This window comes from Alexandromys fortis, unplaced genomic scaffold (genome assembly GCF_014885135.2).
Source record: "Alexandromys fortis isolate MF-2015 unplaced genomic scaffold, M_Fortis_MF-2015_v1.1 scaffold_55, whole genome shotgun sequence".
Lineage (NCBI taxonomy): Eukaryota > Metazoa > Chordata > Mammalia > Rodentia > Cricetidae > Alexandromys > Alexandromys fortis.
This window is the reverse complement of record NW_026067936.1, coordinates 2,241,842-2,260,270: the sequence shown is the minus strand read 5'-3', so window position 1 is coordinate 2,260,270 and position 18,429 is coordinate 2,241,842. Positions and strand designations below refer to the sequence as shown.

The window sequence follows — 18,429 nt, the reverse complement described above, 5'->3', positions numbered from 1 at the left end:
GGTACCAACCTTGTATTCTTGCAGGGACATCCAGGCTGGGGTTTAACTCAGACAGATGTGTGTACAAAGTGAAACTTGTACATTCTGATTCTTTTTTTCAGTATGGAGTACAAGTATGTTTGCAATACAGAATATGAAAGTTCCCCCATCATAAGGTTCTAGGTTATATTCACTCTGTAGCACTAACCAGCCAGCCAACCAAAAAGATCCATATTAAGACTCCCCTCAATCCCCACCCCCAGACTGTGGGTTTCAAGGTAGGGACTGAGTTTGCTTATAGTTCAGGTCAAGTGCTTGGTGGTTGTATAGCACCCGGAAAGCAGTTACAATTGTTCAATTTATTGTAACCGCGAGGTTCCGGGTGTAACTCCCAGGTTTTCACAAGTGTATTAGGTAACAAGAATTAGCCTTTGTTTTCCCCCAGCCTGTCGTTTGCCTTTTAATTTGAAGACATTTACAAGCCTGACTTTCCATGTGTAGCTCAATAAATCTGGGATTTGATTTTGTGTGTGGTTTCATTAATTACTTCTGAGTTGGACTGACATCCCTCTCACAGAGCGCTGACAGATTCTGTTTCTTCTAGACTGCTTTCTCCCCATGGCTTGATTTTTAGTATTTAGCCATCGGATCCATCTGGAATGTCTTTTGGTATATACTCCGAGGTAAGAGTTTATGCCGATCAGTTTTTCCGTTGCTAACTAACATTCTCCATGCTTCTACTAAGCAACCATCCTTTTCTACGTCTTAACATCTTTGCCATACAGCAAATGCTTACATCTGGAAGGCTCCTTTCCTGAGCTTTCTGCTGGTTTAAAGAATAAAGATACTATTTTTCCATAAATGTCTTGTGCTGGCTAGTTTTATGTCAACTTGACACAAGCTAGAGTCATCAGAGAGGAGCAACCTCAACTGAGAAAATGCCTCCATCAAGTCTGACTATAGGCAAGCCTGTAGGGCATTTGCTTAATTAGTGATTGATGGAGGAGGACCCAGTCCATTGTGGGTGGTGCCATCCCTGGGCTGGTGGTTCTAGGTTTTATAAGGAAGCAGGCTGAGCGAGCCAGGAGGAACAAGCCAGTAAGCTGCATTCCTCCAAGGCCTCTCTGTATCAGCTCCTGCCTCCAGGTTCCTGCCCTGACTTTCTCTGATGATGACCAGCGATATGAAAATGTAAGACTAATAAATATTTTCCTCCCCAAGTTGCTCTGCTCACGTTGTTTCATCACAGCTATAGTAACCCTAACCGTGTATCATTATCCCTCTCTGGTACATGTTCGTGTGGGTGTGTGCGGTGTGTGTAGTGCACCTACAAATGCTCGCACATGTGGGTGTGTGCGGTGTGTGTAGTGCACCTGCATGTGATTGCACATGTGTGTGGAGGCCAGAGGCCCAGAATAAGTCTCTTCCTCTACCACTCTTTCCTCCTTTTTTTTATATTTATTTATTTATTATGTATACAATATTCTGTCTGTGTGTATGTCTGCCGCCCAGAAGGGGCACCAGACCTCATTACAGATGGTTGTGAGCCACCATGTGGTTGCTGGGAATTGAACTCAGAACCTTTGGAAGAGCAGGCAATGCTCTTAACCACTGAGCTATCCCTCCAGCCCCTCTTTCCTCCTTTTTGAGTCAGTCTAACTGCATCTGAATCTCCTTGATTTGGCTAGACTTGGCTGGTCAGTGAGCTCTGGGGATCCACCCGGCAGTATGGCTACAGACCGTGTCTTCCATGTCTACCTTTCTATTCCTGGTTGCCGGGGAATCTGCGCTCAGGGGTTCATGCTTGTGCTGCAGGCCCTTTACCTGCTGAGCCATCTCTCTAGCTCCTGTCATAATATCTCTGTGTGTGTATGTATGTGATGTGTATGTGTGTATGTGATATGATGTGTGTATGTGTGAGTATGTGGTGTGATGTATATGTGTGTATGTAATGTGTGTGTGCATATGTGAGCATGTAATGTGTGTATTGATGTGATGTGTGTTTATGTGAGTATGTGATATGATGTGTATATGTGTGACTATGTGATGTATGTGATGTGATGTGTATGTTATGTGATGCATATATGTGTGTGAGCATATAATGTTTGTGCATGTGTGAGTATATGGTGTGAGTGTGTCGTGTGTGTGTCTGTGTGTGGTGTATGCTCATGTGTGTATGTGTCCCAAGGAGGACATCAAGGGTCTTGTTCTAGTACCTCTGCTTCATTCCTTTAATATAGTCTCTCACGGAATCTGGACCTGGCATTTAAAACATGAAGCTGGAGAGATAGCCCGCTTTCTTAGTGTGTACTTTATTCAAGAGGAAGCTGAGTTCTGGCTGGGGATATAGCTCTGTGGTAGAGGGCTTGCCTAGCATGTTAGAAGCCCCATCACTGGAGGGAAGAATGGAGGGAGATATGGGGGAGAGAGGGGAGAGAGAGAACATAGAGAAAATTAGGAGAGAAGAGAGAGGGGGAGGGACAGGAGACGGGAAGAAAGGGGGGGAGAGAGAGGTGGAGGAAGAGAGCGCAGAGATGGAGGAAGGGAGGGAAGAAGGAGAGAGAGATCTAATAAACCCAAGGAGACAAGGTGCTACCCCGGTAAGGACAATTCTGATTAGTCCTGTGGGATGATGCTCTGTCTAGGAGTACTGCAGCAATGTCTGCAGGACAGACACAGCCTATCTATTGGACTAGGAGCTGTTTCTAAGTCTGATGGTCATTTTCTATAATAAATAGATCTTTGTGTTTCTTTTTTTTTTTTTTTGCCTCTTTTAAACTTAGGGTTTGTGGAAGGTTTAAGGCTACCGTTTGGTTTATTATCCTCACTTGGAATAAACAGACTGACCTAGTTATGTTTATGTCTTTGATACTTAAGGGCTGCTTCTTGTATCCCAGGGTAGTAAACTAAAGTGAGCTCTCTTCTTCTTTTTTTAAAATAATTTATTTTTATTTTATGTACTTTGATGTTTTGCCTGCATGTACATCTGTGTGAGGGTGTCAGAAACCCTAGGAACTGGAGTTACAAACAGGTGTGTGCTGCCACGTGGGTGCTGGGAATTAAACCTAGGACCCCTGGAAGAGCAGACAGTGCTCTCAACCGCTGAGCCATCTCTCCAGCCCCCTATAGGGAACTTTTTTTTTTTTGTTTGTTTGTTTTTGTTTTTTTCGAGACAGGGTTTCTCTGTGGTTTTGGAGCCTGTTCTGGAACTAGCTCTTGTAGACCAGGCTGGTCTCGAACTCACAGAGATCCGCCTGCCTCTGCCTCCCGAGTGCTGGGATGAAAGGCGTGCGCCACCACCGCCTGGCTATAGGGAACTTTTTATGGGGTCTCTAAACAGAGCTGGGAGGTGTGACAGCAATGAGTGGGAACATCATAAACCCCCAACACGACCGGTTCTTTAATGACACTAGTTGTTGCAAACATCATAAAATAGGTGTCGTCTTCTCCAGATTCTCTGAAAACTAACAGTGCACACAGACAGTTCCAGCACTCGGAAGACAGAGGCAGGAGAATAAGTTCATACCAACCAGGGCCAGCCACGTCGTGAGACTGTCTGAAAAACAAGCACGTTTAAGAAGGAATTTGTCTGATGTAATTTTCGGTGTGAAGAGGCAGCACACATTCCTTGACTTGGGTGTGGCTGGACCGCGAGGAGAAGATTGCAGGGACGACAGCTCACAGGTGATGGGATAGCATTGACCTCCCAAGACTAAGGTGCTAACCCAAGTCACAACCCTCGAGATAAGACTACAATGATAATAAAGTTACGAGCTGTCCAGTGCTCTTATGGTCAACGCTGTACAGGCATTGGCAGAAACTCTGTGCAGGGACTGTGGGAGGACAGCAAAGTACGTGGGTTGGCCACTGGCTTCCTGCTAGCAATGGCACTCACTCGTTCTGTAGACCAGGCTGGCCTCGAACCCAGAGATCCGCCTGCCTCCGCCTTCCTCTGAGTGCTGGGATTAAAGGTGCGAGCCACCGCCACCTGGCACAATGATCGTTCTTCGTAACAGCAACACCTTCCCAGCTGTGACTTAGTAAGCTGTCCGGGGTAAGGAGGGAGCAGGCCGAAGAACCCTTGCTGAGATGGAACCGTGGCCAGTGGGCACCCAGCATACTTTTCTACAGTACGGTTGGGAGGCCAGTCGGCTTCCTTCCAGCATAGAGAACAAGGATCACCAAGTTCTGAGAGGGGAGTGGAGTTGCATACTGGCACCTGCCTGCCCCGCCGGTGACTTCTGGCTGGCAGTTGATCTTCTGGCCTTCAGTTACCCTGTCCCCAGAGAGAATAAATCTCATTCCGTCTACCTGACGGGAGGGATTGTGAGGACTGATGAAATCACTTGATTAGAAGAGCCGCATTGATAGATGGCCCTGTCATTCCCCTAGGGACATTCTGGGCTCAAGTGCGCAAAGGGGAAAAAGCCAGCAGCTGAGGGTGTTGAGCTTGTCCAGTGTGGGGAGAGAGTGGTTAGTAGTCAGGTTGTAGAGTCCGCCAAGGAAATTCCTCCATCTCTTGGAAGCTTATCCAGTGGAGATAGGAGGTACTCTACCGAGGCCCTGCTGAGGTCCTAAGCATTGTTGCCAGCTGCTGTTTTAGTTTGTAGCATCCTGAACCTTTCCTAAGGGATTTTGAGAAGTCTAGCAATTTTGCTTGCATCATCAATCTGGAGGTTTATTTATTTATTTATTTATTTATTTATTTATTTTATTTTTTGAACTTTGTACAGTGCTGGGTATTGAACTCAGGGCCTCGAGCATCCTGGGCAAGTGTCCTACCATTGAGCTACATTCTCAGCTCTCATTCTGGCATTTAATCTTGGTTGAATTAGGCACATATTTTGCTCATCAAATGTGTACGACCATGTATCTATGTGAAAGGGCCTGGAGAGGCCCAGAGAGGGCATCAGAGCCCCCGGAGCTAGAGTTATAAGAGGCTGCAGCTAGGGTTTCTATTGCTGCGATTAAACACCATACCTGAAAAGCAAGTTGGGGAGGAAAGAGTCTATTTGGCTTACACTCCATGTTCATCACTGAAGGAAGTCAGAACAGAAACTCAAGCAGACTGGAGCCTAGAGGTAGGAGCCATGGAGGGGTGCTGCTTACTGGCTTCTCCCCATGTCTTGCTCAGCTTGCTTTCTTACAGAACCCAGGGCCAGCAGTGTTGGGGTCTGGAGCTAGCCCGGACCATCAATTATTTCTCTCGACCAGACCCCAACATAAACTATCTCTCTCTGGACTGGCGTGGAGACACAGGAATAAAGACACAACTCACATGGCTTTATCGGGAGAGAGATTCTCAGTGGTCCCTCATGAAGTCCTGAGTTCACATCCTGAAGAATTTCTTTCGTTTTATTCTTCAAAAGGCCTTTATACCAAAACTTAACTTAGGGGAAATGCATTAGCATTCTGTCTCCTAGGTAACCAGGGGAATGGCTTTTTGTCATGTCCACATCTACCTGTCTGCTGTGTATGTTAGCTGTCACTTAGGTTTGAATTAACATCTCTATCAGGCATCCTCCAAATTACAAAGAAAGGAGCAACAACATCCTGACCCTTTGTTAGGGCAGTGACGGCCTGTCTGCAGGGCTATCTGACCACCGCAGGTGGGGCCTGTGGCTTCAGAGCCTGGCTGCCACACCAAATAGAAATATGGGCCGACACAGCAGCCCAGGGATGGTGCCTCCCACCATGAGCTGAGCTCTCCCCCATCAATCACTAATTAAGAAAACTTACAGGCTTGCCTACAGCCAGATCTTACGGGGTTCCCTCCTCTCAGATGACTATAGGTACCTATAGTATGTCAAGTTGACATAAAACTAGTCAGCAGGACGCCCTACATAGGTGCTAGAAACTAAATTTGCATCTTCTGGAAGAACAGAAAGTGCTCTTTACTGCTGAGCCATCTTGGCAACCACTAAATTCTTAAACTAGCTAGATGTGGCATATTCCTATAACCCTAGCACTCTGAAGGCTGAGGCAGGAGGACTGCCTTGAGTTCAGGCCAGCCTGAGGTACAGTGTGAGATTGTCTCATTCCCCTTACCAAATAAAAATTACGTGGATGTTAGACAATAGACATAAAGCTGGGGGTGGTGGTCCATGCCTTTAATCCTAGCACTCAGTTGACAGAGGCAGGAGGAGCTCTGTGAGTTCGAGGCCAGCCTGGTCTACATAGCAAGCTCCAGGCCAGTCAGGGTTATGTAGTATCTTTAATTAAGGTTTTTATTGCTGTGCAGAGACACCATGACCACAACAACTCTTATAAAGAAACCATTTAATTGGGGTGGCTTGCTTACAGTTTCTGAGGTTCAGTCCATTATCATCATGGTGGGGAGCATGGCAGCGTGCAGGCAGATGTGGCGCTGGAGCTGAGATTCCTGCCTCTTAACTCTGAGGCAAAGGGAGATGGGCTGTCACAATGAGTGAAGCTTGAGAAGATCACAAGGTCCGCCCCCTCCGTGTTGCACTTCCTCCAACAAGGCCACACCCCCTCACAGTGCCACTCCAGGTAGGGGCCATTTTCTTTCAAGCCACCACACAAACGGAGGCCCAATCTCAGCAAGACGGAAGGCCCACAGTTGCTGGAGTTCTCCAGTGTCACACTGTCCTGCTCTCTCCTTGTCTCCTTGGTGTTCGCTTTGTCTCATGGAAATGCCTTCTTGTGTCCACGGGTGGTCAAAAATTGTTTGTTTTTGGTTTTGTTTTTAAAGCAGCCTGGACATTCTGTTCCTTCAGTGTAGTTATGTTTCCCAAGTGCCGGGGTTATTCACGTTCTCGTGACTTACCGATCAAGTGGACTGAAAGAACCAAGTGAGCACTGATTTGAATCTTGCTTCTGTGAGAGGAGCTATTATCTTTGCTAGGCAGTTCTTGGCAGAGAATAGACGATTTCTTGGGTCTCTTCAGTCTCGAGTCCTTTAATCCAGGCCTCCCAAGTTGCTCCCGAATGATCTGTGGTCTTTCTAAATGCAGTCATAACTACCGTGTTCCAAAGCATGGGTACTCCTCCTTGCCTGTTCAGGTTCCATGGAACCAGAGGATGCACACGTGGCTTTGGTCGGTCCTTCAGCTGCACCCGATCTCAACAGTTTATGTGAGGGAGAACAGTCATGATATTGAAAGATATCTTTCAGAATCCGATATTTGGGTGTTGCATGGAAGATGGGCAATGGGGCTTGCTGGAGCTCCCAGCTATGCCCTTTGATAAGGTGGGTGGGCTCTTGTGTTCGCTCATCTTATATCAGGTTCTGCTCTCCATAGAAGGTTTATCATGCAGAAGAATTGATCACGGTGAGGTCTCACCTTACCCGCCTCTCTCCTCCGACTCTGTCCTCACAGTGGCTACGCTACTAGATAATGGTTTGCATGTTAAGGGGAGGTCTGCTGTGACTCTTGTTAAATATGGAAGACTTCATTTAAGGGACGACTCTGCTAGGATCTTGAAAAGTAGAGATCTGGTTTAAGCCCAAACACAAAGACAAGTATTTCTAGGCAGGGATCTGCATTGAGGTGGAGGGGGGTGGTGGTGTCACTGACTTGAAAAATTACTAAATTACTAAGAGGAAGTTCTGGGGGCATGTGATGGTTCTGGCTAAACCGACTTGACAAGATTCTTAGGGAAGGCAGGCCAGTGTGAGAGGATGAGGGTGGAGATACTCATTAAACCGAACCTACAGGATTCCAGATAAAACTAGATTCTAGGAGAACAAAGGCAGCTTAAGGTGGAGGCAAACTGGGGCTTAGCGGGAGGCTAACAAGAATTAGGGCCAGCAGAGTCTTAGGCATCGGAATTTGTTTACTCGGTTTATTTTCAGATTGATTTATTTATGTGTATGTGTGCTTTGCCTGCGTGCATGCATGTACGCCACTTGTGCCCTTGTGGGCCAGAAGAGGTGTCAAGCAAGTATCTAGAACTGGAATGAAGGGTGGATGTATGTAGCCTTGTGGGTGGTGGGAACTGAACCTGGGTCCCGTGCAACAGCAATTAGTTTTCCAGCCCCGACTCAGTTCATTTAGCTTTTACTAAGGAGACCCACACTGCAGACCCCTCTGTAGCCTGGATTGCTCCGTCATGCTTGGTCTGGCCTTCATTTGTGGGATGCTTTGAAGGAGTTATTTTTGTCAGTGGGAATTGAACCCAGAGCCCCATTCACGCTACGCACCAGCTATACCACAGAGCTACATCTCCAGCCCCACGGGACTATGTTTTAGATTTTCATGTTATCCTGGCCCATAGTTTCTGGGAAGGGCACGAAGTTGTGGAAAAGAATAAAGGGCCCTTTCTCAGCTGAAGGTCATTTCCAAAACAAATAGATTTCTTGACTACTCAGTTATGTATTTGCGGACATTCTGCTCAGGGCGGTGGAGGAGGGCAGATACCATGGTCTGCCTTTTCTAGAATTTTGGGGAAATGGACATACCAAACTTATTCAACTTCTGTGATATACAATCTCTGAAGACTATGGAGTGAGTTACTTTGTTGCTGTTTACTGAGTGACTTGAACAAGATGGGCATTTCTGCTCCTCTTTTCTCAAGCTGTGGCTGCACAGCCACCCTTTCTCACTCTGGGCCACCCCTGGAGCTGGTTCTGTTCTTTGCTCCTTCAAGACATAGCTTCCCTAAGAGCTTAGTCAAGCTGGGGAAGACAAATGGAAACTAGTATGTTTGTTTACATAATTTATTGACCACCGTTGAGTGTGCTTACTTGTCCTAAGTTTCTGGAAAGACGAAAATATTATCATAAATATGACATGGCCTCTGACCTTTGGAATACATGGCTCAAATATAGGATGCATGTGTGTAAATAAACGTGTTGCATGTGCTGTGCTAAGTGTAGGGTGACCTTACACCCTTTACACCCCGAGACAGGCTTGGCTTATGCCTGTCGTCCTGGTGTCCTCCTGAGAACTCTCCTTTTCACTTTTACAACTAAAGGCCACAGCCGTGATCTCAGGTCTACAAGGGTAGGGAGCACAGAGGTACTTTCCCACAGGGCGCCACTGAGCTGGCTGAGGAGAGGAGTTTGGCTAGCCAAGGTCAGGGATCTTGGGCGGACTTGGGATTCAGGTGGGAGAAGAGGTGTAGTTCAGGAACGCAGAAAGCTCTGCAGGCGAAGAGAAACCGGTTGTTCTAGGAGCAAGAGCAGTGGTCGGCCTGAGTTATCCTGAGTTAGATATCCTTTGCCAAGTTTACCATCTTGACAGTTCCTCAAGGACAGTATAACACACATACAACTGTCTAGACACCACTAAACCCCTCCTCCTTGCTTCAGGATTGTTGAAATAGGAGCGGTGGGGCTGCATCCCCATCACCCCGGCCGCCTGCTAGCTCATGCCCGAAATAACAACACACAAATTGTATTCTTTTAAACACTGCTTGCCCATTATATTTAGCCTCTTCTCGGCTAACTCTCACACCTGGACTAGCCCATTTCTAATAACGTGTGTAAGCACCCCAAGGTGCGCTTACAGGCAAGATTCTAGCCTACGTCCATCCTGAGTCTGAGCTTCATCACGTGTGTCTCTGAGTGCAGAGCTATGGCGTCTATCCAGGAGAGCTGAGCATCGTGTCTCTGCTCCAGAGCAGAGCTGTCGAATCTGAGCTCACTTTCTCTTCCTCCCAGCATCCTATTCTGTTTACTCCACCCACCTATGTTCTAAGCTATGAGGCCAAGCAGTGTGTTTATTACTTAACCAATGAAATCAACAGATTGATATATGACACTCCCACATCACAGGATAGGGATGGAATTCAGGATCTTGTGTGGGCCAGGTCTTGTGCGCTCCCTCTGAGCTAGCTAGATCCCCAGAGTGAATTTCTGTTTTTATAATCTCCTAGATGTTCTTGGGCATATAAAAGTTAGATCTAGGTCCCTGCTGATGATGCCTAGGGAAGCAGGATCTTTTAAAATTTATTTTTATTTTATGTGCATTAATTACTTACTGTTATTAATTAACTAATTAATTCATTAATTACTGTTTTGCCTGCCTGTGTGTCTGTATGTCAGGTCTTAAGAGTTAAGAATCGTTAGTAGCCGTGCAGGTGCTGGGACTTGAACCCAGGTCCTCTAGAAGAGCAGTCAGATCTCTTAACCTCTGAGCCATCTCTTCAACCTGGAAACTGAGGTTCTAAGAGGTTAGGGAGTGCAGGAAGTATGCACATCACACCAAGGATTGAGAGAAGGGAAGAAGATTCTAGCACTATTGAGGAAAAATGATCAAAACCAAGTGCTGACTCACATGGGGATTATATTCAGGCCACAGGATATGTGTATCAAACCGAGGAATCTAAGGGATTTCTAACCTGGAGATTTATTTGGTGATCATAAACCCAAGACACCAACAGTTGTATAGCGTTGGCATAGTTCTTGTAGACCTGAAACAAAATGACTTCTGCCTCTATTTTTTTTTTTAAGTCTTACGCCACTCTTTCTTGACAGTCCTGTTTATCTCTGGCAAGAAGCAGTAATGGATTCCAAAGCATCCTCCTGCCTTTTATACCTGCCAAGCCTTATCTTACATGTTTGCTTTGTTACGGAGTATGTAAGACCTTTCTGATTCATCAGCAGTATACTTGGTGCCAACTCCGTTCGGGAGATCATCGGTGTTCTACAAGTTTCAGCGCGACCTTGTCCTGAAATTTGGAGGCGCACTCTGTGGGAATTGTAGCCACATCACAGATTCCCCGAGACTCAGAAATGACAGCAGCAAAAGAAACACATTACTGACGCATCAAGAGACTCAAGCTTTGGCGTTGGAGGCAACGGGTTCACTAGGAGAGAGGGCCTGGGGCAGTCCCTTGTCGAGTCGAATCTTTCAAAGATGAAGGAAAAAAAACTCTTCTCTTCGCCTACAAAGATTAAAAGATTTTATCCTGAAGGCTGCGGTCACCAGGCCTGCTGGCTTCTTACCGGAGCGGGAAATGACATCAGTAACCAAAGACCTAGATTATATGAAGAAACCCTTAAAGTTCTGAAAAGGATGGACAACGGGAAACCGCTCAGGCTGTCTTGTCAGGGGGTAATTTTATGTCCTCTATCCCAGGTTTGGCCACTCCAGAGCCTCCGTGAGTGTGGTTTGGTGCTGGCAAGGCATCTTCAATTCTTTTTTTTTTTTTTTGTTTTTTTGAGACAGGGTTTCTCTGTAGCTTTGGTGACCATCCCGGAACTAGCTCTTGTAGACCAGGCTGGCCTCGAACTCCCAAAGATCCGCCTGTCTCTGCCTCCCGAGTGCTGCCCGGCGGCATCTTCAATTCTTATGTTGGCTGGGGGAGCCTCCCAAATCCTGGGAGTAACGGGGATGGAGATGAGTTAGTGTCAGGGAGCGGGCACAAGAGAGGTTCCGAGTTTTTTTTTTTTTTTTTTGCTTTTGTTTTTAAATGAAGGGCTTAACTTCTGTGCGGTCCAGCGTCAGCCACGCCATTAAGTCGTAGCGGCAGGAAGAACAGATAAAAGGGGGAAGAGGAAAGGCGCAGCAGCGCGCACACGCTCGGAAACGGACGTCGGCGGCGCGCGGCGCGGCGAGCTGGAGGCGCGGGTCCCCGCGGGGGGGGGGGCGGTAGGGGGGAGGGCGAGCGGGCGCGAACGGCCGGGCGGTCGGGCAGCCCCTGCCGGAGCAAGGCCGGGCGCGACCAGCGCGGCGGGGGGAGCGCGCCCCAAAGCCTTCCCAGCCGTCGCCCCCGCGCCCCGCGCCAGTAGTTCGGTCCGAGGGGGCGGCTCCAGGGGCGCGGCTCCGCGGTGGCCCAGGCTGCTCTAGGCGGGAGCCGACCCCAGAGCCAAGCCGCGCAGGGAGGGAGGGAGAGAGGGAGGGGACAGGCGGGCGAGCGGGGGCGCGCGGGGGCGCGCGTGTGGCGCGGCGGCTCGGAGGAGCGGGGGCGAGCGGCGCTGCGGGCCGTGGGAGGAAGCGCTGCGCCCGGCCCGACGGCGCTCGCTCGTTGGAGCCACATCCGCGGGTCGCCGGCGCCTGTCACAGCCCCTCCATTTTGAAGGAAGGAGGCCGCCGTTCCCACCGCCGGGGCGGCAGCCGCGCTCATGGCGTTCAGTCCCTGGCAGATCCTGTCGCCCGTGCAGTGGGCCAAGTGGACGTGGTCCGCGGTCCGCGGCGCGGGCGCGGGCGAGGAAGAAGCCGGAGGTCCCGAGGGTGACCCCGAGGAGGAGGAGGACTCGCAAGCCGAGACCAAATCTCTGAGTTTCAGGCAAGTACACCGCATCCCAGCCGGGATGCAGGCGCGCGCCATCCTCCCACCGCGGTCATGCTGTGTGCGCGCAACCGTGTTGCCGGCTCTGGCTGCGTCTTGCCTGCAGCCGGGTCCCCGCTGTGCACCCGAAAGTTCGGGATGTTCTGTCTGCCCGTGTGCTTTTCGTCCCCTGTCTTCGCTGTGAGCTTTCTGAACCCGGCCCCGAATCGGCGGTCTCCCCGTCCCGGTTTGCCTAGCTCGTTTTCTCCTAAGCGTCGACACCCCGGCTCCGACACAGCCACACCGGGTAGTGTCAGTTGATGAGGCCAGGCGGGATATGTAGCTTTTACTCTGCGGGCAGGAAATCGTCCTCCCACTCCCCCGCATCCATCTCGGCCCCGCAGTGTCCGAAAATGCTGCCGTGGTAAGAGAGGATCGCGTGATGACAGGCCCCTGGCAGCTGGTGAGAAATGGTGGTCTCTGCTGAGCTGTCACACGTGTGATTGTGGAAGGCAGGTGACGGCATTTTCAGCCGCGAGTGACTTTGAGACAGGTAGAGGCCTACCAAGGAACAAGGAAGGCATGGTTAAGAATTGGCTTAGTTTGGGCGGGGGGGGGGGGCGGCGATATTCACTTTTAAGCCTCTGGAAAGGGGTCAAGTACGAGGAGTTGATTTGAAGCTCCTCTTCCCCCCCCCGCCCCGTTTCGGGTGTGAAAGGCAAAGATGACCTCAAAAATAAGTGGTCCTGGTGAGACGTTCCAGAGGACAAGAGATTTTGGGGAGCTAGGATATTGGGCATCGCTGAAAAACTGCCGCAGCCTCTCCCTCAGCCGGGTTGAGGATTGATTGGTTGGTTGTAAAGTTAGACGGAGGTGCTGGACTTGCACGGTTGTAAGTGCAGTTTAAAGGCCGTTGGAAATACCGTTGACCGTGGTAATGCCTCGTTTTTCCCCCCTTGGCAGCTCGGATTCTGAAGGTAATTTTGAGACTCCTGAAGCGGAAACGCCAATCAGATCGCCCCTCAAGGAGTCTTGTGGCTCACCTCTAGGATTGGCAGAACCTGAGGCCAAACCCCAAGGTAAAAACAACTTTAATTTTCTACTTCTTTGGTTTTAACTTTTAAAAGGGAGGGGCATAAAAAGGGTTGCGTGTGCATCTCGAGGACCACTTGAGAGAAGGTAGGTTGTCTCCTTGCTCCAGAAGAGGCTGATTTGGAAGGCTTGGCCTTTTGTTTTGTAAAATAAACGTTTTGATGATTTGATGATTCGTTCTCTGAAGAGAGATTATGCTTTTATCTACATTCCCAGCCATTCCTGCTCTCAACCCGGAATAAGTAAAAATCGGTGAGTGATGGGTTGGGTTGTGTTTAGATCTGTCTGGCTTCTCAGATTCCACAGTCTAGTTGTTTCTACAAGGGTGTGGCTAGACACAAAATTATAGGTAAGAGTTGATTTTTGAGTCAGGAATCTTAAGCAGTTTCAAAATTGCTTGCCTTTCCTTCCCACCAAGGGCTGGTCGGGAGCCCTTCAGTGTAAACAACACATACCCTCCCCTGTCCCCCCAGAGCCCAATCTCATACATGCCCTTCAATTCTAGATGCCTCTGGCCCACTAAATTTAAATCGCAAAAAAAAAAATTTTTTTTTTTGAGACAGGATCTTAGATACATAGCCCAGGCTAGCCTTGAAACTCACTGAATATAACCTTGAACTGATTCTGGAATGATAGGTCTGCAACGCCAAGCTTGGTTTATTGTTACATAGTTTTGAATAAAATTTCATTTGCTCTAATCGGAATTAATTTGTTCCTTCAGTCAATAGAGGCCCTGTGATACAGAAGTTGAATCCCTGATTTCACTGAGCAACATTTTGGAGGGATGAGAACCTTTTAAGCCATAAAAGCAAAATCTGTTGAGTTATGTTAAGTTCTGTGGAGAACGGCAGGGTTAGGGGTGGGGGCTGACCTATGGGTCTGGTTCGTAGGTGCTGGAAGTTGGTTTAGGGGGACCTGATAGAGATGGTACCGTGAACAGACTACTAAGGGGAGAGTTGAGGAAACAAGACTTGTGTGTGTTTTGGGGAGAAGAACCTTTTCTGCAAAGGGTACGGTGTTTGCAGAGAAGCAGCCCGTAAGCATGGAGCCCTAGGGCCTAGAGAATCACGCATCCTGGAGGAGCAGGCCCAGAGGCCAGTGCTGCCCACGTGGAATGACTGGGCTGCTAAGTAATAGGAGCTGAAGTCAGCAAGGCGAGGGTCAGGCCAGGCAATTATAATGATAGGTTTTCAGAGTGAGGTAGGAAGCGGCTGTAGGGTTTCTGAACAAAATACCATAAACCATAATCCGAGGAGCTCAAAACCAGTTTACTCTCATAGTTGCTGAGAGCTGATCAGAATCGGAAGTCTGAAACCCGAGTGTTGGCAGGGTCCTGCTCCTGAAGACTCAAGGAAAACTTTGTCTGTTCTGACTTCTGCTGCTTGTCAGTTGCCCTTGGGGTTTGGCTTGAGGCAACGTAATTCTTTGCTTTATCACATGGTGGGTTTTCCCTGAAAGTCTGTGTCTTCCTGTGGCCGTGCTATGGGGACTCAGGTCATTCAGTTTATTACTCTCTCCAAACTAGTATGACCTCATTTTAACTTCATTGCACCTCTAGAGATACTATTTCCAAATAAGGGCACATTTCTGGTAAATTATGTCTTTTAACATATCTTCTTGGGGACAGTTTAATTCATTGTTGCAAGGCTTTAACTCCTTGAGACAAGGCCTCAACTGTGTAGCCATGGCTAGCCTGGAACTTGCTGTGTAGACCAAGTTGGCTTTGAGCTTGTTATGCCCAAATCCGTGGGTCCCCACAAAACCAACAAAGGAGACCGAGTCCCATATGTAAAAGCAGAGAGTATTTTAATCAAGTTTGTAAACTCGGTCTCTCCGCACGTCCAACATATTGGAATAAACGGAGAGCCCCGAGCTCAATTGGAATTGGGTTTTTCTAGTAGTAAAGGTGGGGGTGAGGGGGTTTCTGAGGTTCAGGACCTGTGATTGGCTGACATCTGTTTAGGGGTGTCCTGTTGAGGTGCCCTGTCAGGTGATCCCATGTACAGCAGTTGGAATGCCGGGCATTTCCTTTGAATGGCCTGCTCTTGGGTGGGGGTCTTAGCCTGTGGTTCCTCTTGCAGTCAGGCATTGTCTCAGGGTAAACTATTGAGACTCCAGACTCCCTTTAAATTCATCGATGGCCAGAGTCCCAGATGATAATGGTGGGAAGTAAAGAACTTCCTTTGGGTGACCTGCCCGGACTTAGCTTATCATGGCTGGCCCCCCCCATAAACTTAAGGGAGATTCATTTACCTCTGCATTCCAGGTACTGGGACTAAAGGTGTCAGCCACTACTTCAGGCATAGTTTTTAATTTAAAAAATTATTTTTTTCGCATTTATTATTTGGTGGTGGTGGTAGGGGCATGTGCCACTGCCCGCATGTGGAGTTTGTTGGGCAGCTATCAGGAATTGGTTCTGTCCTTCCACCATGCTGGTTGTAGGGACTGAATTCAGGTCTTCAAGTATAGGAGTAAATACTTCTGTTCCCTGAGCCATCTTGCTGGCCCAGGTCTTTTGTTGTACGTGAGATAAATAACAGTCTCCTAAGTAGCCTAGGCTGGCCTTGAACTCGTGAACTCTGTGCCCCAGCCTCTCAAGAGCTGGGTCTGGTTGTTTGCTTTATAGAGGAAGGGCTCTGGGGTGGATGTCCTTTGCATGTGGCTTCTCATCCCACTGCCTTTAACACCAAGATCTTGGAATGAGTTCTGACTCCCTTAGGTTCACAGTTGATGTAGCTTAGTGCGTGCTTCGTCACAAGTTGCCTGGGGAAGTCGAGTCTCTGGACTTTGTAGAGGGGTTAGATTTATTGCTATACCATCACTCTCTTTTTGCAGTTTGATTTTTTACTAGAAATTGTCATCTGCATGCTAGGTGTACTGTGCCGAGACTCAAAACAGCACCTTCAGCCTGCTCTGTGCCGTTACCAGGTCAGGACTCCTGGTTGACATGGACTAGCGCGTGGCAGAGGGTGTGTGGCAGAGCTACACAGTCCTTCCTGTGATGAAGATACTGCCTGCCCCCATAGCTTCCTTGCAGATCGGGAGGGAGGTCTAGAAGCTAGAAAGAACTATTTCTCCGACCTTATCAAATTTAAATAAAGCTCATAGGACAGACGTTAAGTAGCTGTTTGAAAGCCTCTTTGAATTGTCCTCAGCTCGGGCAGCCTTTCCTCAGCGTTCTACCAGTCTGCTCTTCTGATTCCTCTGCCAGATTCTCCGGTAAATGAATAGAGTCTGGGATTGGCTCTGCCCCCCACCCCCCAGCCACAGCCACTCAATTGTTTGGTCCTTCCCGTTCCAGTGACTCTCACACTCTTTCCTTCTGTATAAATGTTTTCTTCTTAGAGAGCCTACATCAGCAGAGCTCTCCAGGGTAGTTCATGGCTGCAGAGTGTGACTCTGGGGGAGGGAGGTGGCGTATAGGGTGGGAACCAGCCCTACATATTGGGGATCCCCCCAGTGTAAGGTCTTTAGAGAGTGGGTGACTCCTAAGACTGGTTGGTTAGTGTCTGGCCTTTTAAGGACCTCCTGGAGTTAGCTCAGCCTATGGATCACCTTGTCAGGCATACAAAGTAGTTGTGAGAACACAGCAGAAGCACAGGTCTCGCTAAAGATGGTTTCACTGAGCAAAAGCTCTTTTTTTTTAATAATTTATTTTTAATGTGTGGTGCTGTTTTGCCTGTGTCTATGTCTATGTGAGGGTGTTAGGTCCCCTGGAACTAGAGTAACAGACAGTTGTAACCTGCTATGTGGGTGCTGGGAATTGAACTCTGGTCCTCTGGAAGAGCAGCCTCCTGCTCCATCACCTGCCTCCTCGTTCTTTACATTTGGAGGGAAGTACAGTTTTGCTTTTTATTGGAACTGTTTTAAGAATGTATGTAATTTTTTTAATGAGTCCTCTTAAGATGGTTTTATGCTAACAATTAAATAGTAGGTCAGGTTGTGGTTTTTTTTGTTGTTGTTGTTTTTGTTTTGTTTTTTTAAGGCACAGAAAAAAGTTGGCTTCTGAATATGTAATAAACTAACTGAAAGTTTTCTTGGAAATACCAAACTGGCAACTGTAAAATTTCCACTGGTAGTTCTGCATTTGCAGTCCGCTTTTCCCAAAGAAGGATGCTTAAGCTGAGTTTGCTTGTTTTGTTTTGAATTAAATTGTTTATTTCTGAGACAGTGTTTCTCTGTAGCCCTATCTGTAGACCTGTCTGGCCTTGAACTCACAGAGGTCCACTTGCCTCTGCAAACCCCCCCCCTCCCAGTGCTAGGATTAAAGGCGCACACATAGAACTTTGGTATTTAGATCAGAAACACCAAGCCATGCTCCAGGCTAAATTTGGTCACTTTTTTTTTTTTGACTCTCCAGGGACAGAAAGGATTTAAAAAATTTTTTTTTACCCTTTATTTATTTATTTATTAAAAATTTCTGTCTCTTCCCCAGGATTTAAAATTTTTAAGTAAATGAGCCACTTTTAATCTCAGCACTGGGGAGGCAGAGGCAGGCAGGTGTCTTAGTTCAAGGCTACAAGCTAGCCTGGTTTCCATAGTGAGTTCCAGGACAGTCAAAAACCAAAAAAAAAAAAAAAAATCCCCTCAAAAGTTAAATGGTTGAAAACAATTGTGGTGCTGCTGTTTGGGAATATAACCATGCTCAGGTTTTCTATGTGACTGATTTTGTATCTTGGTAGTCAAGTACTTGGGGCTGGAGAGGTTTGGTAACCTCTATTCATACTTCTGCCAGTTTCAGAGAAATCACTAGGATTGTAAAATAAACCATAAAGAAGATGGCCGTGCTCAAATAACAATTGAACAGTGTGTACCAATTTCCACCTTTGTGGGCCTATGTGGTTGGGAAGGGCTTCCTTACGGGAGAAAGGTTGCCTGACTTTTTGTCTCCTTTGGAGACAATATACTTGAGATTTAAATATAATGGTAAATTAAAATGGTGCCTGGCCACAAGGGGCAGTGGGTCTTAGTCAGGGAGCTGTGTGGTGGCTCAGCCAGTCCCATGAGGAGCCGCAGCAGGTGAGAGACAGAGACAGATAGACAGATAGGCTTGCCTACAGAGAAAGTGGGTATTTATTTATTTATTTAGTGGGCTATGGAAGGGATAGGGAAAGGGGAGAGGAAGGGAGAAGGGGGACGAGGAGAAAGGGAGAGGGAGGGAGGGAGGGAGGGAGGGAG

General features: G+C 47.9%; 1 protein-coding gene across 6 annotated transcripts in view; it reads left to right on the top strand.

The window, feature by feature from the left end:
* Tacc1 (transforming acidic coiled-coil containing protein 1) overlaps window positions 1–18,429 on the top strand; it is a 93,205-nt gene that overhangs the window by 33,277 nt on the left and 41,499 nt on the right. For 2 of the 6 annotated variants that reach the window (XM_050146721.1, XM_050146720.1), the window contains exon 2: window positions 13,123–13,238. The exons of 1 other annotated variant lie outside the window; for it this stretch is intronic. In XM_050146721.1, coding sequence (XP_050002678.1) covers window positions 13,123–13,238 — 116 coding nt within the window. Of the gene's footprint in view, window positions 1–11,789; window positions 12,178–13,122; window positions 13,239–18,429 lie in introns of those variants that run through there. 3 more of the 6 variants (XM_050146722.1, XM_050146719.1, XM_050146724.1) reach the window with 3 other exon arrangements.